Raw genomic sequence first — 21260 nt, forward strand, 5'->3', positions numbered from 1 at the left:
TATTAAATATAGTAACATCGCCAAAGTTTTATCAAAGAATAAATGTCTCACTCTTAGAATACCCATTCACGAAAGTGAAATGAGTATATTGGTTTTGTACAATGTCCGTCTGTCCGTTTGAGCGCAAATTATATCGGCGCTATTGAAGCTAGAGACTTGAAATTTGGAACACATACTCAAGTATATCTCCGATTTATAGAGTGTTAAAATTTTCCCAATGAATTTTCCGATATACCAGAAATCATATTAGTTCAAGAGCTAGAAAGCTGAAACTTGGAATGTAGATCCGCGTCAACCACCTAGATCACAAGCTATGGTGGATACATCTACTGTATCTCCTAGACTTTTAAAGCCAGAACGTTAAAATTCTATAAAGATTAATAAATAACAAGTAAGAAAGCTCTAGTCGAGACTGCCCGACTACGAGATCCCCTGAACCCTTGGAGCAATAGATATTTCAATAATTTTTCGCGTCTTTCAGCTTACACAAGAAACACGCACACACACACACACACGCACGTACGCACACACAGGCATACATACACACACACGCATATAGACACACATACACACACACACACGCACGTACGCACACACAGGCATACATACACACACATACACAAACACATACACACACATACACAAACACATACACACACAAGCACCCACGCATAAACACGCATGGGCTGCAGTGTGCGCTTACTATGAGAACTTAATTGTTTAATAACTTTTTTGTGAACGTACGATCTTCATGAAACTTTCAGATTATGATTATATGGATATGCATGTAATTGCCAAAGCACAAGTCTCTAGTAATTGAAATACGCATTTCACAAAAGTGAGGGTGAGGGGGTGAATTTAAGGGTGGGGGGTAAATTTTAACAAAAACCGAATTGTATAAATTGCATACAAGCATGCATTAAAAATTTGGAGACTCTAGCAATAAAGGTGTAGAAGATATAATTTTATAACTGGTTTTCGATAAGGTTTTTTATCGATAAAAAAAAGGTCGGGATGAGTTATCGATTTTTAATGATAAACTTGATATGCGCGCTGTAATTACGGACATTTTAAAAAAAATTTGAAGTCTCTAGCTCTTATATCTTCTGAAATCGACGCGTTCATACATACGGACAGACGGACAGTCCACGGACAGACGGTCCACAAAGTTATTAAGCAATTAAGTTCTCATAGTAAGCGCTCACTGCCGCCCAAGCGTGTTTATGCTTGTGTGTGTATATCCACATGCCCTCGCTCGCACCAGGGGCACTCGTCAGATTCCTCGTGGCCAAAGCGCTTCAAATAGCTCCGAAAGCATCCATGACCCGAGAGGATCTGCGTAAGTGTGTGTGTGTGTGTGTGCGTATGTGTGTGTATGTATGCCTGTGTGTGCGTGCGTGCGTGCGTCTGTGTGTGTGTGCGTGTTTCTTGTGTAAGCTGAAAGACGCGAAAAATTATTGAAATAGCTATTACTCCAAGGGTTCAGGGGATCTCGTAGTCAAGTAGTCTCGACTAGAGCTTTCTTACTTGTTTCAGATATAACTTTTGTTAATGATTGGTATATTAGTAGATCAGTCCCGACTAGAGGAATACTAGATCTTTTTACTTAATCAATACTATAAATACTATATTTATGTATGTTTATGATGGCTCTGAAATTGTATCGACTTTTATGTCGTTCATACTAAGGATTCAGTATTAAAATTGGAAGAAATTGTGTTTTGTAAATGTTGAATGCCTATCACATTATTAATCATACATTATTACATTATTAATCATACATATGTTATGAAACGTCCGAAACAGTCCCTTCAAAATAAACGAAAATAATGAATTACATATGTATGTTATATTATCTACACATACAAGTACACAAACACTCCACATTTTATCCATACTTATACATATCTATGTACACACGTAAATGTTTGTGTATGCCCTTTTCTTTTAAATACATACACACACATACACATACGCACATGAGCGTGTAATATTTGATTGTCCAAGTTATCGGCTTTATGATTAGCGTGTCTGCAACAAATGAACCGTTAAAGAATTAAATTGCCGGAATTCCAACCACTCTGTTACAGATATTTAAGAAAACAGTTTTCCACATGCCTTACATTTGTGAAATAAGACTGTACAGGGACTGTACAAATTTTTCCAATTGATTGTAGCTCAACTGTAACTTAATATTTATTTACTAATTTAATTCAATATCCCACAAATAAATTGACCAGGAAGATTAGGATAATTTTGTAAAAAGTAATACAATTGATTCGTGAACCCTTAAAAATGGACATACTTCCTTCAAATAAGTAAGATAGGCCTAATCGGAGTCCTCGACCACTAGGACCTGCACAATCAGGTAATATATTTATAAAAGAAAGCGATATAACCAAGTATGAAACTTCTTGTCGAGGCTGCTCAACTTCGAAGCATTCGGGGAATTTATTTTCAATAATTCGTCACTAAATTTAATTTATTACTTTAAGGTATAAATAAAACAACACTCTCAAATAATAATTAATATATGACGGGGTGCATCGCCTCGGGTAAAACTACTTTACTAGCATTTGTAGCATCTAGCAAACTGAAACTAAATTAACGCCAGAAAATTAAAACAATGTACAATGTACAAATGAATGCTTAAATGCATGTGTGCAGACGTATAGGAAAACTATTTGTGCTATTGCACAAATTGCATAGAAAACACGCACAACTAAATAAAAATTTAATCTAAAAATATGCATGATATTGTTTTGTCACTGCATTTTAATAAGATCGGAAAACGGAAATAGTTACATTTTTTTTAAAACGAACATTTTTAACGTCAAGGCTATTGCTCTTATTCTATGCCATGGCTGTTTCTGCCTGTTATACATATACATTTTAACAAAGCCATTATACATTGATCTCCCGTTATATAAGCTAAGCCCTCCCACACTAGAGTACTAGTGATTAGGGATGCTGTGTTGGGTTCTTGTGAATATAAATAACTTTGTGTTCAATGAAGTAATATATTTTATAAAATTTAGTAGCCATAGGTCTAAGCTCTCTTTCGACCGAATATAAACTGAGCCATATCAGTTCTACTGGTTGGCTTCTCCCGTTGAATGTCTGACTGGACTCTCCAGCCACCTTAACTTATATATATAATACCTAATATATATAAAACATATGCATTTCTTAAAGCTTTATTTTACTTAGATTAAAAAGTCCCTTTATATTTGTCAATGGAATACTAAAACTAGTAAGAAAGCTCTAGTCGAGACTGCTCGACTACGAGATCCCCTGAACCCTTCGAGCAATAGCTATGTCAATCATTTTTCAAACACACACACACACACACACACACACACACACACACACACACACACACACACACACACACACACACACACACACACACACACACACACACACACACACACAAACACACATGCATAAACACACATACACACATACACATATACATGCACGCACACAAACACCCACGCCTAAGTACGCATTGGCTGCAGTGTTGGCTTACTATGGGAACTTAATTGTTTAATAACTTTTCTTGTGGATGGACTATCTTCATGAAGATTATCAGTATAACATTGATATGCATGTATTTGCCAAAGCACAAGTCTCTAGTATTTGAAATACGCCTTTTACAAAAGTGAGGGTGAGGGGGTGAATTAGATGTTGGAGATATAAATTTATTACTGATTAAAGATGTAGGAGATATAAATTTATTACTGATTTTCGATAATGTTTTTAATCGATAACAAAATAACGGGGCAAGTTACCGATATTTAAAACAAAGCTCGATATACGCGTGCTATACACGGACCTAGGAAAAAATGTCAAGTCTCTAGCTCTTATATCTTCTGAGATCGACCCGTTTAAACATACGGACAGACGGACAGACGAACGGACGGACAGACGGACAGAGCTAAATCGACTCAGCTCGTCGCCCTGATCAAGAATATATATACTTTATGGGGTCTGCCACGCCTCCTTCTGCCTGTTACCTACATTTAACAAAACCTTTATACCCTGATTTCCCATTGAAAATGGGTTCAGGGTATAAAAAAATAATGAGAAGGGTTAGCCTTATTTTGCTAGTGCATCTAAGTTATGTGTCTGCTCGTATGCTGCTTCACGACGAAACAAAATGCCGAGTAATGTAAAACATCAGTAATATAAAATATGTAGTCCCTTATACGAATTCCTTCGGTGGCATTTTCTGCTTCAAATATTTGTCGTGCACACACATTGCAGAAGAGTCACATTTACTGAGCTATGCTCCAGGTAATACTAACCGTGGCTACCTATGTTTGTCGTCATATTGAAAATATTCACGAAAAGCTTGTAAACTTTGTGCACCCTCATAGCTTTCCAAGGGGTTGAGGCTGAGGGTTGAGGTTTCACCGCTGGTCACGCTGACAGAGCTTATTATGGCTTGCGTGGGTGCTTTCAATGTTTTCAAAATTCACTGCACGCAAGAATTCCTTTTGTTCTTAAAACATATTTTTGTAATATATTATAAGTATATTCTCGTACGCCCAATACTAACACGTTTACTAGTACATAGATACAAATATCGTGTGCCCTTCTCATAGAATATTGTCCCTTGAGAGGATAGGCTTCCCTTCTCACTTCAAATGGTTTCTTCTTTCACACTTACTCAAATTTCCTCAACGACAATGAGAGTAAATAGTCCCATACACATGATAAATCGTTTAATATTAGACTGTGCTCATAGCGTGCTTCAATCGAAAGTGTTTGCTTTTCATTTATTTTCTTCTATTCTCAGCAAACACATTAAATTGCAACTAAATATTACGGAAAATCTTTTATCTGAGAGCACACATACAAAAACAAACATACTCATGCAATCACACAACATACTATCAAGCGGTATTGCAGCTGTATCACTTTGTACGTAGTTATTATGTAGAATCAATAAAGTATGAATCCGTTCTTTATAGAGCCTAAAAATAACAACAATCATGATAGAATCAAATAGGCAAAGTAAGTTAAATTTGTGAAATCGTTTGAATATTTTAAATCAAGTTATTAGTAAGATAAGAAGCGAATCATTGAAATTTGTATCTATTGTTTGGAAATTAATAGAATAACAGTTCTACACCCAGCGACAAAAAAAAAGCAACACTATAAACATAAAACTTTTTCCGTCTTTAGCTCGGGGCTCCCCCAAATGATATTCAATTCATTTAATGTTTTCTTTAGTTTTAATAAAATTTGTAGGGCTTAGGCAAGACAAGGTTGAAAACATAGGAAAATGAAAGCAGATGAATATTTCTGAAAAAATAAAAATTATTGCATGGTATAAGCCAAACTATTCAATTCGCGAAATAGGTAAGAATATTGGCTTTAATGTTCATGTTAATGTTCATGTTTAAAGTTCAATTTGACGTTTAGTAAAAAAAATTTCGTGAGAGGGAGAAAGTAGAAAGGAAACAAGTAAGAAAATTCTAGTCGAGAGTGCTCGACTAGATACTACCCTGAACCCAACAAATAAAAATGCTCATTTAGTATGGCTGAAATTTCAATTTTAATGTATTTAAAAATATAAATAAAATACCAAACTCATTTAATAAAATATAAAAATATTTTGAAACAATTAAAAAAAATTAACATCAGTTGCATCGATCGGGATTCGAACCGCGACTCCTTGATCGAGCGTCATGCAGCTAACACACTAGGCCACCCCACTCCTGCTAGTGGCGCTGGCAAAACTCAAATAGATTCACTGCTGCAGCGCCATCTACCAAAACTAAACGAAACTAACTGCTGATGTGATTCTAAGAATCTGCTAGAAAAACCGAACTATTAAAAACGCACATAAAGTATAGTTAAAATTTCAATTTCGGTGTATTTAAAAATATAAATTAAATAGAAAACGCATTTATGAAAATATAAAAATATTTTGAAACAATAAAAAAAAAATAAACATCAGCTGCATCGACCGGGACTCGAACCGCGACTTCTCGATCGAGCGTCATGCAGCTAACACACTAGGCCACCCCACTCCTTCTAGCAATCCTGGCAAAACTCAAATAGATTCACTGTTGCTGCGCCATCTACCAAATCTAAACGAAACTAACAGCTGATGTGATTCAACGAATTTTTTTTTTTTGTAGCTGCTGCACGTGCGTTTGTTAATTGGCCAAATATTTGCTTATTTTTTATTAATTTTTGACTGAACGGAATTTAATGAAACTTTCGGCATATGAGCTACATATTATATTGAATATTTGAGAAATTAAAAAAAAAAAATCATTCACAATTAGCTATAGTGGCATCTGATTTGAACTTGAATGTTTTTACTCGATAAAAACATAACGGGATGATTTATCGAATTTTAAAAGCAAACTCGACGTCCGCGCTGTATAAACGGTCATTTAAAAAAAAAATTCAAGTCTCTAGCTCTTATATCTTCGGAAATCGACGCGTTCAAACATACGGACAGACGGACAGACGGACGGACGGACGGACGGACAGACGGACAGACAGACAGACGGACAGGGCCAAATCGACTCAGCTCGTCGCCCTGATCAAGAATATATATACTTTGTGGGGTCTGCCACGCCTCCTTCTGCCTGTTACATACATTTCAACAAAACCATTATACCCTGATTTCCCATTTTCAATGGGTTCAGGGTATAAAAAGGATCGGGAAGAAAAAAATTTACAAGCGATCGAGAAAATCGCATTATCTTAAAAACGAGCCTACAGAATCGGGTAAACAATGCTGTGAAAATTGCATCTGAAGTATATCAACAATTTTCCACCAAAATTTCGCCCCGAAATATTAAATGAAGGCTTAATGAGATGGGTTTGATGGCAAGGACTTTAGCCAAAAAAAAAAAAAAAAAAAAGAAACTGCTTCTCAACCAGAATATATAGACATCTCGATTAAATTGGACCATGATATGAAAAAATGGGGTCATTCCGAATGGTCAAGGGTAATATTTTCGGATTAGTCCAAATTCACCCTTATTGGATGCTGGTTGCCTCAAAGTTTGGCGGGGAAAAAGACAACAAATTTCCGAAAACTGCTGTCTTGCCACTGTAAAGAATTAGCCTTATTTTATGATATGGGTATGCATATCGAGATATAATACGGACTCAATGATTATTCTTCAATTCTATATTCAATTCTAAATTTTTGAGCAGGGTGACGAGCTGAGTCGATTTAGTGCAGACCGTCCGTCCGTCCGTCCGTCCACCTGTTCGTATCTATGTCGATCTCAGAAGAAATAGGAGCTAGAGACTTGATTTTGTATATATATATATATATATATATATATATATATATATATATATATATTTGAAGTTTGTAATATATAATTGTGATAAAGTCAAGGTCTTCCCGATATACCCGCTAAGACAGTTACAAATTGAAGCATGTGTTTTCCGGTGTGTCAGAAATCGCATAGCTACAAAATAAATATTTGGTATGCAAAGTCAGATGAAAGCTCAAATTAAAAACAAGTAAGAAGGCTCCAGTCGAGACTGCTCGACTAGGAGATACCCTGAACCCTCTAAGCTGATATTCTAATCATGCTGCACATCTATGCACACATACATACACATGCATCCAGACGCACGTATAGCAACGCGCTCTGCTGACGGCGCAGTAAGCAGCCACTGCGCTTGGGCTGCGCTGCAATGTGGGCAATATTATACGAATTTATTTGTTGAATAATTTAATTTCTAGACGTACAATCTTAATAAAACTTTCAGAACGTAATCATAGTATTCAAATGTATTGTAAACTTGAAATGCGTTTTTTACAAATTGGGGGCGAAGGGGGCGTGGTATCCAAAATCTGTAAATTACAAAATCTTTGTATCCATTACTTTATATACAACGCAAATTTGAAGTCTCCAGGTCTAAAAGTGTTCAAAATAGGCTGAAAAAACAATGCCGATTTTTCGATTATTCTCGATAAAAAAGTTATCGGATGAGTTATCGAAAAAATATGATAAACTTGTACTGCCTATGGTATACACGAGTATGCATGCCGAATTTCAGCTCTCTAGCTCTTATATCTTCTGAGATCCTTTTGCTCATACGGACGGGCGGACGGACGGACGGACGGACAGACGGACAGGGCTATATCGACTCAGCTCGTCGTCCTGATCAAGAATATATATACTTTATGGGGTCTGTGATGATTCCTTCTGCCTGTTACATACTTTTCACAAAACCATTATACCCTGATTTACCATTTTCAATGGGTACACGGTAAAAAAAAGTAGTACAAAATTTTCGAATACTTGAAAACGCGTTATTTTCCCAATTGCTATTGAGGATCTTTGCATTGTCATTGAGACTCAGTAGGCTTGATAACAGTGTCCGTTTTCGGTCATGCTCTCATGTGAAAAAGATTTATTCTGTGTAAATGTCTTTTTATAGGTTGTCTATGATTTTTATACCCTGAACCCATTGAAAATGGGAAATCAGGGTATAATGGTTTTGTGAAAAGTATGTAACAGGCAGAAGGAATCATCGCAGACCCCATAAAGTATATATATTCTTGATCAGGACGACGAGCTGAGTCGATATAGCCCTGTCCGTCTGTCCGTCCGTCCGTCCGTCCGTATGAGCAAAAGGATCTCAGAAGATATAAGAGCTAGAGAGCTGAAATTTGGCAAGCATACTCGTGTATACCATAGGCAGTACAAGTTTGCTTTATTTTTTCGATAACTCATCCGATAACTTTTTTATCGAGAATAATCGAAAAATCGACAATGTTTTTTCAGCTTATTTTGAACACTTTTAGACCTGGAGACTTCAAATTTGCGTTGTATATAAAGTTAATGGATACAAAGATTTTGTAATTTACAGATTTTGGATACCACGCCCCCTTCGCCCCCAATTTGTAAAAAACGCATTTCAAGTACTAGAGACTTGTGCTTTGAAATGTACACACATTTAAGCCATATGATTACGCTCTAAAAGTTTCATTAAGATCGTATGTCTACAAAAGAAATTATTCAACAAATAAATTCTCGTTATATTGCCCACACTGCAGTGCAGCCCAAGCGCAGCCGCTGCTAGCTGCGCAGTTTGCAAAGCGCGTGCTTATACGTGCATGTGTATGTATGTGTGCATAAAAGAAGTCCAGAATGATTAGAATATCAGTTTGGAGGGTTCAGGGTATCTCCTAGTCGAGCAGTCTCGACTGGAGCCTTCTTACTTGTTCTTGATAAGCTATTATCTATGCCTTGATTGTTTTATTTGGGTTCGTGCGAGTGCATATTCAGAATTACTATTAAAACAAGTAAGAACGTTGCAGTCGGGCGTTACCGACTGCGGAATACTCATTCACATCGTATCAACAATTTAGTAGTTAAGTTTCACTCTAATAGTGTAGAAAACACCGATTTGCCACGCCCCTACTGGGCGTAGACACCTCATTTTTGGTCAGTTCTTAGAACGTGATAAGAGTACCCTAACTGCAAAGTTTGAATGCTTACCCTCAAAAATGTGAAAATTACAGGGTATTTTTCGATATGCCACGCCAATAAAGAGGCGTAAAAATATTTTTGGGTTATCGATAGAGGAGGTTACTGGTGACTAAACTATCTATATTTGAAGCTTCTAGATATTATACTTTAAGAGATATCAACTTTTGCGGTTTGCCACGCCCCTGTGGGCGGATATATATCCCAAAAAAAATTTTTGGTCTTGGGTGATCAGCCCGAGTATATATACAAAATAGGAGGTCTCTGGCATCAATAGTGTCCAAAATATAGCAGAATGTAAAAAATCAATATATCTTCAGGTCCGATTTGCCACGCCCCTAATGGGCGTAGACTTATAATTTTTATCTTTAGACTTTATAGAATCATAACATTAGCTGACGTGCAAAATTTCAGCGCTCTAGCTCTTGGAGATACAGTTTTATCCGATTTGCCACGCCCCCAATGGACGGAGATATGTATATCCGCCATAGCTCGTGATCTTGGGTGGTCGACTCGGACCTACATACCGAATTTCAGCTTTCTAGCTCTTCAGCAAACATGATTTCTGGTATATCGGAAAATGCATTTTCCGATTTGCCACGCCCCTAGTGAGCGGATCGCGAAAATTTTAACACTTTATAAATCGGAGATATACACGAGTATGTGTTCCAAACTTCAAGTCTCTAGCTTCAATAGCGCCGAAATAGATTGCGTTCATACGGACAGACGGACGGACAGCAAGACGGACATTGCACAAAACCAATAAACTGATTCACTTTCGTGAATGAGTATAAAAAGTGCCGCATCCTAGAAGATCTAATCTCTTCCAGCGGACCCGTAATGCAACTAGGCAACGGAAGATCGTGAGTCAATTATCTGACGAAGAACGAGAAATCGTCCGAGAAGAGCGCCGCGTTAGTTTGGAGCAAAGAAGGGCCTTAATTCGTGCTTCTCAAACACAAGAGCAAATAGAGGCAGTTCGTGAAACGGCTAGATTAGAAACGAGAAATCGTCGAGCTTATCGTACAGATGAACAGAGGAATAATCTTCGAAGTGCAAGAAGAAATGGTTCAAGTATCGATTTGAATCGTTTCGATATGATTGCGCCATCGACTGCACCTTGCATCGTTTAGTTTGCATTGGTCCAATGGACGTTGTTTGCCAGCACTGTGGCGAATTGAAGCTTGCTGCCTGATTTGTGCTGCCTTAGTGGTAAAGTGACATTGCCATTATGTATATTTCTATCTATATTAATATTGTTTTGTATTATTGTATTACGTTCATCAAAGCCTAGATTAGTTCAGCTAAGAGGTAACACGACATTCTTTAACTGTTAGGTACGAAGTTCGCCGGATCAACTAGTATATATATATACATACATATGTTTAAAATTTATGCAAAATGTGAATATGACACGGTGTTTTTCGATATGCCACGCCCCTAAAAAGGCGTAGCAATTATTTTTGGGAATAGATAGAGGAGGTTACCAGTAACCACTAACCAGATACCAGTAGCCACAAAGATTTCGGTATACTCTTCCCTTAAAAGGAAAGAGGTGGAATCGATCCGAAAAAATCTCAATTCTTGTGCGCTGCTGAGTTTTATGATTTGAGAGACAATAGAGAGAGAGATACTGTCTCTGGCACATCAGAAAATACATATGCGACGCCCCTAGTGGGCGGATCGGGAAACTTTTAACACTTTATAAATAGAAGGTATACACGAGTGAATGAGTATAAAAATATATACGCGAATATAAATACATATGAATACGCAAATATGAATACATATGTATATCTCCTACAGTTTCAGTCTTTTATTAAAATTGAATCGTTGAGTTGCTCATACACAACAAGTTTTTCGTTCTTATCAACGGTTTGAGGAATCGATATTGGCCGTAAGCGCTTATAATCTACAATATATAAATAATCTTCATTGCATACGAACGATTGAAGAGAATTACAAAATCAGAACAGAGTATCCCACAGTCGGTTGCGGCCGGCTGCTTAGTTTAATTGTTTGTGACGAAAGATTGTTTTATTCTGAGATCGACACAGATATACATACGGATGCTAGGGCAGCATAGGACATCCGCCAGGTTCTGGTACGCCTTGTTTTGTAAGCGTATAAACCCTCATTTGATATTTTTCTGAGTTGAGGGTACAAATAATTACTGAAAGGAACAAAAAAAATATCTTAAGTGTTATAAATTTGTACACAACGGCTTCGTTTTTAATATTATATTTCAATTGACAATAAAAATTGATCTTGAATTCAGAAAGTCGTTTTACAAATACATATAATGGCATTTTTATATTAGTATATATGCTACCTTAAATAATACCTTTTATATACTGTTTTCTTTCTTCTTAATACCTATGACATATAAACAAATTATTAGATCATTCCAAATATATTATGTCGTATAAGTACTATAAAACATTAGTTATTATATTTAGTTTACTTATGTTGTGATGAACGATCTACTTATTTAGAATTCATAATTCGATTTCATGCCACCTCAGTCTAATAATTAAAAAACATAGTGACAATCTATTGATAGTAAATGCAGCTTCGCATGTATTAATAAATGTATTAAAGACACGTTTTGCCTTTTAAGAGTTACTCTACACTGATGTTTATAAAAACCCAATTTACAATTTTGAGCTCTAATAATATTGTGACATCGAATTTAACATGTATACACTAGTGCTTCAAAATTAATTTTCGTTACAACATTTTTGCGGTTCACCAACAAATGCACAAATTGTATATATATAGTAGGTAGTGAACATGTGATATAATTATTAGGTTAATTATTAATTTAAATAAATAAAATATATAAATATTTGCGAATTAACATTGCCTATTCGTTGCATAAACGTATATCGTTATTAGCACAAATAAATAATTCTTTGTAAAATTACTTTAATATTGTAAGAATAAAGTCTGTAATCGATACAGCTCAATTATTTTCAAATTGCGTGTAGAGCTTAACCTACCATTGAGATGACAAAGTACTATAATTGTTATTGGTGTAAGTAATAAATCGTTCATATTATTTAGTTACATCTAAATTGATTCATTCCTTTTTTATTTTCTAAATATTAGATATGAACGAAATTTCCGCATATATAATACTCAAAATATATTGAAAACTGAAAGGACACCAATCCAAAAAAAAAATTAAATTCAATTATTAAAGCAAGAATTTAAAAGCCAATATAACTTTTTTATTAGACAACGATTTCCAAGAATTCCAAAGTATAAATGTTTAATAGTTTATTTCTTAACTAACTGGAAGAGAATATTATTGGGTATAAGATTATTTATTTTCATCTTAAATGCTTTTCAAAAACATTTTCCAATAATTCTGCTTCCTTTTCACCATAATAATTGACTTACTTAAGTTATTTTCTTACTTCAAAATAAAGTATTGATCACATTAATATTGGAAGATTTTTTAAATATGGGATTTGTAAAAATGTTATCAAAGATGTCTATCTTCGGCCAGCTACATATGAAATGATCTTGTATAAATATGGCACATAGGTGTTTTGAGAGGGTTTTAGATATGTCAAGGTGTTATGGCCAGACTTGAACTTTGTGTTCATTAAAAGAACAAAAAAGGAAATAGAACTTTTTGATATGGTAGTCTCTTTCTCAAAAATTTCACTATCTATATTAGGAATATGGCAACACATGGGTTTTTGAATAAAATCTGTGTGTATTTTGTTATGCCAAATTCCATTCAACAGCGATTTGATATATAAAATTCGAAAGATGTTCTTTCCAAGTATTGTAGTACTTTTTTGAAACTGGGAATCTCGCTTACAGAGAAAGAAACACAAATAATATATACTTTAATGGCTTGAACAACCAGTTTCAATGTAATGATTTGATGGGTGATACGAATTGAGACTGTACATGATTTATAAACCCAAAGTAAGTAAACATATTATATTTTCTACAAGGGAATTAATAGATCGCAAAAACATTTGTAGAAAGAAACATTAGAATTAGAAACATCCAAAATACTTATATTATTAATTATTTGACATTTAACAATTAAATTATGTTTGCGACATACAGATAAGTCGCTAATTTTAGTCATATGTAGTTCAAATGTGCTCGTTACCATAATTAGACTACGTTATAAGGTATTTACATTTAGTATTAATTACCTATTATGCTGTTGAGAGCAATATTTGATCTACTAATTACTTTAATAAATGCAGTATTCATATATCTTAGCTAATTACATTTAACCAACTTTGTCAACAAAAGCAAATGGTGGACTGACTCGCTTTTCGGTTAGAATGTAATCTAATTGCTCGGTTTTTGTGATTTTTGTTAAGCTAGAGCTTGGTTTTGATAGTCTCTCAGTGTTTTCCATCTGAAATTTATGGTCACTCATAGTTGAACCAATAGCTAATGTTTCAGTGTTACTTAAAGTATCCATGCAATTGTATTCATGTTTATTTGCTATTCCTAATGAATCTGAGACAGATTCAATGCTATAAATATTTCGCCGATGAGTTAAGAAGTCAAGTTGATCGCCCTCAGTTGATGCAAGTAGCTTTATATTCGTATCAACAAATTTTTTTCTATAACCGAACTCATCCGACTTACGCGGTTTTAGTTTTTCATTGCATGAGTCCGATTGTGCAGTCTGTCGGGAGTTAAACTTGGCTTCCCCACAATCGCGATTAAGGGTGCTGCAACTGGGTCCACTTCTGGACATATCTGGACATTGGATTGCAACTTTGGCAGATTTAATTGTGAGAACTTTCCGCTGGGATTCACAATGATGCGTTGATTTGCGTTGCTGCTTTGTGCCCGGGTCAAAGAACTTGTAGTTGACGGGTACGTTGTCCACGGCGCTGTGGGTAATTAAACATTTTCATAATTTAAATTTTTGTTATTAACATTAAAAAATTTTGTAACACGGCACGTTAAAATATTATTCATATAACAACAATCAAATTTAAGCTAAATACAAATAGAGGGTCTAGCTCTAAAGATGTTAAGAGATATATATGGATAACTGAAATTTATAAGGGCTTTAAATCGATCAAATTAAATTTTTGAAACAAACTTGATGATTGATAGACACCTCTATCAGTTTCAAAGCCGATGTGTCCACGTCTACGGACAACCGGAGAGGGATAGTTTTATTCAGCAAGTCCTTAATATTTACTTTATGGAGTCTACCATAAATAATTCGTCCTTTTTATACCCTGAACCCATTGAAAATGGGAAATCAGGGTATAATGGTTTTGTTAAAAGTATGTAACAGGCAGAAGGAGGCGTGACAGACCCCACTAAGTATATACATATATCCATGATCAGGGCGATAAGCTGAGTCGATTTGGCCCTGTCCGTCTGTCCGTCCGCCCGTCCGTCCGTCTGTATGTATGATCGCGTCGATCTCAGAAGATATAAGAGCTAGAGACTTGAAATTTTTTTTCCTAGGTCCGTGTATATCTCTATATATCAATAACTCCTCCAGGTATTTTGTTATCGATTAAAAAAGAAAGATAGTTATTTAATTATATCTCCTACACCTTTAGAGCTAGAGCTTCCAAATTTTAAATGTAGACTTATATGTATTTTATATAATTTCGTTTTTTTTTGTAATTTACCCCCCCCCCCCCCCCCATATATCCACCCCCCTCACCCTCACCTTTGTAAAAAGCGTATTTCAAGTACTAGAGAATGTTCGAAAAGCATGTGCCTTCAGCCTAAAATTTGTGGTACCCGATTTTCAAATCAATCAATTATTCAATGACCAGACACATTTTTTTGAGAAATTTAAAAAGGATATGAATTATTAGGGTTTCTACTATGCGTTGGCTTTAATAAAATTTGATGTTTGAGCTTATTCTATTCATTTTTTGTAAAATTAGCAAGTGTTGCCAAATGCCATTTCTTGTAAATAAAATTAAACTTTGCAAAGAGATATAAAACAGCCATAAGGGCGCATAAATATAATTCCAATTGCATGTCATAGAGCAATTAATTGTGATTTCAATGCCTTTGTCTCAATGTGCACTTTTGCGCACAACCGGCAAATCAATTTTTAGCAGGTGACTACGAGCTGACCGGTTTGATATTTGGCTCAATGAAAAAGGCAACTCTAACCAAGAAATAGCAATTGTGATTTTTTTTAAGGCGAAACTAAATAAAACTAATATTTATTCAACTTATTAATCATATTAAAAAAGCAAAACCCGCTTTTTTGACAAAATATAAATGCCAAATGGAAGAAATGCAGCAGGAACAAAGACTAGCTGACAACTATGAATGACTGTCTATGACAGCAAATGTTTATAAAATAATTGCTTGGTCGAGGCAGATTTCATCACGCATGGAAAGATACCAGACTCCATAGTTTGTAATAGAGCAATGGATATATCTGATAAGATTATTTCTTCGGCAAATCTTTAGAAACGAGTTTGAAAGCATAAAGGTCGCTGTCTAATGAATTTGTACATCTTGTATTATGTATATTATGTAAAGTTGAAGGCACAATTAAATCAGTTGAAGAACCCGAAGTTTTTTAGCGGATCAATATTTGTGGCTGATCTAGAACTCGAAACATAAGAAAACTAATTTCGATTTTATGAAAGCTCTAAAGTATTAACTAAATTATTTTTTTTTTTTTTATTTTTTAATAAAAAATTTCAATTATTTTTTTTTGGGTGGGCGGTGACACGCCCATTTTTCTAAAATATATTTCTAATGGTAAACGTATTAATAATACAAAAACCGGAACAAAAAAACTGGCTTATTTTTTAAGTTATTAATTAATACCCGATAATTTGGATTTTTCCCCATAGTACACTGCAGCGCCCAAGCCCAAGCACAAGCGCAGTCGTTGCTTACTGCGCAGTTAGCAGAGCGCGTTCTAATACGTGCGTGTGTATGTATATGTGCAGAAAAGAAATTCAGACTGATTAGAATATTAGATTAGAGGGTTCAGGGTATCTCCTAGTCGAGAAGTCTCGACTAAAGTCTTCTTACTTGTTCATTAAAGCAAAAGTCATAGAATAATTTTCAACAAGTTCAGATAGAGGTGGGCATGGGCCGCGTTTTTGTCGGGTACCCGTGGGCACCCGCGGTTACCCGTGGGTATGGGCTGAAAAATCGAGTTTCAGGTTGGGTGCGGGCGGGTGCGGGTTACACCGCTCAACCTGTTTTATCCGAAAAAAATCATATTTTAGAGACCGTCAAAAGCATGATGGTTGAAATTTGTGATATGCAAAATTATGCAATTGAGGACGCGAGAATTGAGAACTCTCCCACAAATATGAATCTTGAATTTCTAGAGTTTTTGGACAAAAATCAACAAAAAACAAGTAAGAAAGCTCTAGTCGAGAGTGCCCGACTACGAGATCCCCTGAACCCTTGGAGCAATAGCTGTTTCAATCATTTTTCGCGTCTTTCTGCTTACATAAGACACACACACGCACACACACACGCACACACACACACACGCATACACACACAGGCATATACACACACATCATACACACACACGCATTGGCTGCAGTGGTGGCTTACTAAGGGAACTTAATTGTTTAATAACTTTTTTTGTGGATGGACTATCTTGATGAAACTTTTAGATTATGAATATAACATAGATATGCATGTATTTGTCAAAGCACAAGTCTCTAATATTTGAAATAAGCTTTTTACAAATATGTGGGTTAGGGGGTGTGTATGCGTGTGTGTGTATGTATGCCTGTGTGTGCGTGTGTGTGTGTGTGTATGTGTGCGTGCGTGTTTCTTGTGTAAGTAGAAAGACGCGAAAAATGATTGAAATAGCTATTGCTCCAAGGGTTCAGGGGATCTCGTAGTCGAGCAGTCTCGACTAGAGCTTTCTTACTTGTTTTATGTATACTTATATGCATTTTATAAAATTTCGATTTTAAAATTTACCTCCCACCTCTAATTCACCCCCTCACCCTCACTTTCGTAAAAAGCGTATTTCAAATACTAGAAACTTGTGCTTGCATGCATATATATGTTATATTCATAATCTAAAAGTTTCATCAAGATAGTCCATCCACAAGAAAAGTTATTAAACAATTAAGTTCCCATAGTAAGCCAACACTGCAGCCAATGCGTGTTTATGCGTGCGTACGTATGTCTGCGTGTGTGCGTGTATGTGTGCATATGCGAATAATTATTAAAATATCAGTTGCTCGAAGGGTTCAGGGGATCTCGTAGTCGAACAGTCTCGACTAGAGCTTTCTTACTTGTTTTTTAATAGCTTTTCTTGTCGATGGACTATCTCTATGACGTTCATAACATTTAAATGCGTGCATGTTTCAAACCACAGGTCTCTAGTATTCTAAATACGCCTTTTACAAAGATGTGGATGAGGGGGTGAAATTATATAAAACACCTATAAGTCTACATTTTAAGTTTTGAGACTGTAGCTCTAAAGGTGTTGGAGATATAATTAAATAGCTAGTTTTCGATAAGGGTTTTATTCGATAACAAAAATCGGGAGTAGTTATAGTTTTTTTTTTTTTTTTTTTTTTTTGGTAAAGCTCGATATGCGCGTGACATACACGGACCTAGGAAAAAAATTTCAAGTATCTATCTGTTATATCTTCTGAGATCGACACGTTCATACATACGGACGGACGGACGGTCAGACAGATGGGCAGGGCCAAATCGACTCAGGGTATCCCCCTGATCAAGAATATTTATACTTTGTAGGGTCTGCCACGCCTCCTTCTGCCTGTTACATACATTTAACAAAAACCACTATACCCTGATTTCCCATTTTCAATAAGTTCAGGGCATAAAAACAGTGAAAAAATTGTAAGAGAGAAAAGAGTAGGTACTAACTTACTATGCAGTTGAGGTCTGCTAAATACAGAAGACCTTTCTTTACCGATTCCGGTGTCATTTCTGATTTTTCTTCCATGTGCTGGAAGATATTATAAAAACTTTATAACGATTTCAATATTTGGAATATATGGTACAGTAGAATACCTGTAATCACTTCGTCCTCAATAAAACTTGATGTTTCACGGTTGCTAGTACGATTTTCATCATGGGCAAGTTCTCGCTCCCCACTTAGCTCACTATCACTATTCAGGCTATCGTACTCCTCCGACTCTGATTTTATAATTTTCGATCGGCGCTTTGATCGCTTTTCTGTATTTGTATTGTTGCTGTCATCAACAGTCATCATATTAGGAAGTTTGACATTTGAGTTGATTCCACCTATATTCGTTGATACAGGGCGCATACCTTTCGACCCCGAGCTACATAAAGTATTTTCATCCTCACAGCGAGAATCGTACTTTAATGAGCTTCCCGTGTAGCTCAAAGGAATATTCCCGGACTGGTTTTCATGTTCTGGTAAATGAAATGTAGCGTAAGGATATATGTCTTCTGAGTATTCGGGTATTCGCTCAAGTCCAGCAACCGCTTCATTCGGGGTTTGCTGGCAAGATTTGCGTACTGTACCATAAAAGTGTTCATGACTTTGAATATCCTTTCCATCTGTAGCACTACTTTGTGGCCTTAATGAATCAACATTACGTGTAAACAAAGTATGAGGATCTATAAAACATAAAGGGTTCAGCTATTTTGTTCTCTTTTTGTAGCCCAGACATAAATATTTAATACACACAATTTCTGAAGCAGATAAAAGCTCCAATTAATGCAAGAATTGTTCCAAATATTGATGTTATGATAACAGCTATAAAGTGAACATCACTGAAAACAGTTTGCTCTTCAGGCATCGCATCAAACTCCGAGTTACCGGCTAATCCAAGCAAATTCTGTGTTTCGAAATAAAACTCCTTTGTCGTGGAGCCAGCATTGTTATTCGCTGTAACACGTAGCTGATAAGCAGTGGCTGGCTCTAGGTCTCCAATACTATAACGATTCTATAAAAAAAAAAAAATACATAAATGACGAAATGAAGTGTACACAAATAAATAGTATACTAACATGTGATTCAATTTTATTTGAAACGATAATCCATTCACTAGAAGTCTTATAGTGTTTAAATTCAATACTAAAATAAAGTATCGGGCATCCACCGTCTTGCCAAGAGGACAAATCTAGGATAACTGATGTTGTATTCGAACGTATGAAGCTGTGCTTTTGCGGTGCTATTGGCTTATTTCCTATTGAAATTATTGATAGTAGACTTTAGGTGTATAAAACTGTAACAGAATTATATTTATATGTAATACCTTTTGTCTGCGCTGAGACAATAGCACTAGCTACGCTGGTGCCAATTTTATTGAAACAAGTCATTGTGAATTGATATTTAGTGCCGCATTGAAGGTTTTCAAGCATGTATGAAGTAATTCGACGATCAATTTGCAACTCATCCCATTCGGCGGACTCACGCCTATAGGTTAAAGTAAATCCTCTAATTGGAGCACCACCAATATCGTCGACTCTCCACTGAATGGACACCGAATTCTTGTGAGCTGAATTTACCGACACAATGGGAGCGGAAGGTGGAACTAAAAGAAAAATATATTTTATTCAAACTTTAGCAAACATATATAAACTATTTTACCTTGTACAAATAGCTGATAAACAATATGATCTGAGCCTATTGGATTTCTAACAATACATGTATAATTGCCTTCATGCGACCGTTGGACATTACGTAAGGTTAAAGTATTCTCTGAGTTAACTTCGAGTGGTAATTGCTTCTTGGATCGAATATTGAGTATTTTCCATTCGGCACTTGACTTGGGATTTCCAACAAAAACACATGCTAACTTAATATCTGACCTCCAATTTACTGACAAAGTTTGACTGAATGATATTATTGCGGCTGGTATTGTTGTGCTGGGTACTAGTTTAATTACTGGAGTACTTGGGCCCTGGCCCACTCTAGTTGATGCTGTGACCCAAGCCTCATATGTTTCTCGAAAATTTAAGTCTTTTGCTTCAAAATGCCTATTATGTGCTGGCAAGACTTCTTTAAGGATTTTCAGCTCCTGACCCTTTTCAAGAACTCGTATGTAAACATTGTATTTTGTAATTAGTCCATTAGGCCGTCGAGGGGGTAGCCAGCTAATAATCACCGAAGATTCCGTGTTCACTGCGGATTTGACAAGCTCCGGCGCATCAGGAACTGCTTCCTCCGTAATGCATGATACAGGTGAACTGGGAATGCCTTCACCAGCTCGGGTAAATGCTAATACTTGAACACTATAATTTGTGAACGGCTGCAATCCGTGGAGTACTGTACTAAGAGCCGATGTTATCTTTGTCTCTCGAACGCTGTATTCACTTTCTAAAAGTCCTGGTTCATAAAGCAATTTATAGCCTTGAATAATTCCATGACATAGTTTCTTTGGTGGGGACTGCCACGATATTTGAATATTTTGTGCAGTGAGCGCAACACATGACACTGACCGAGGAGATGCTGAAGGTACGTCTTCTAAAGTGTGACCCAATACCATATCACTCGGGGGACCGTCGCCTTTTATATTAAATGCTGCTACAGTAATTCCATACTGAGTATATTTCTCCAATCCAATCAAACGGAAGTCATTTAAGCCCTCTGTAGTCAAACTTCCGACCTTGGTGTGATTTTTCTCATTTTCGGGAGAGCCCTGCTTTTGATATGAAATTGTATAACCTAATAGCTCTCCATTCCACGAATCACGTACAGGTGCTCGCCAAGTAATCAGCAACTATTTATGCAAAAAAAGATTTTAATGCAATTAAAATTTTTTCTTTAAAAGATACATGTGTAAGAAAAACTAGTGT

At 35.9% G+C, this 21260-nt stretch overlaps 1 protein-coding gene and 1 long non-coding RNA gene across 5 annotated transcripts in view; one reads left to right on the forward strand and one right to left on the reverse strand.

Annotated features, from left to right (window-relative positions):
* The first annotated feature begins 493 nt into the window (after positions 1-493).
* On the forward strand, positions 494-14522 carry LOC149270041 (uncharacterized). The gene is made up of 2 exons (XR_016269161.1): positions 494-2368; positions 14131-14522. It is a non-coding gene; the product is annotated as an uncharacterized LOC149270041 (long non-coding RNA).
* LOC108610088 (cell adhesion molecule Dscam2-like) overlaps positions 11714-21260 on the reverse strand; it is a 46787-nt gene continuing 37240 nt past the window's right edge. For 2 of the 4 annotated variants that reach the window (XM_018001927.2, XM_089464342.1), the window contains 7 exons: positions 20053-21184; positions 19718-19996; positions 19470-19648; positions 19147-19405; positions 18501-19076; positions 18354-18435; positions 11714-14371 (listed from right to left, as the gene is read on the reverse strand). In XM_018001927.2, coding sequence (XP_017857416.1) covers positions 13753-14371; positions 18354-18435; positions 18501-19076; positions 19147-19405; positions 19470-19648; positions 19718-19996; positions 20053-21184 — 3126 coding nt within the window. In that variant the 3' untranslated portion in view covers positions 11714-13752. The remainder of the gene's footprint in view (positions 14372-18353; positions 18436-18500; positions 19077-19146; positions 19406-19469; positions 19649-19717; positions 19997-20052; positions 21185-21260) is intronic. The other 2 variants (XM_089464343.1, XM_089464344.1) reach the window with 2 other exon arrangements.

The sequence above is a fragment of the Drosophila arizonae genome, chromosome 3 (genome assembly GCF_054131065.1).
Source record: "Drosophila arizonae isolate 15081-1271.41 chromosome 3, UAZ_ARI_1.0, whole genome shotgun sequence".
Classification (NCBI taxonomy): domain Eukaryota; kingdom Metazoa; phylum Arthropoda; class Insecta; order Diptera; family Drosophilidae; genus Drosophila; species Drosophila arizonae.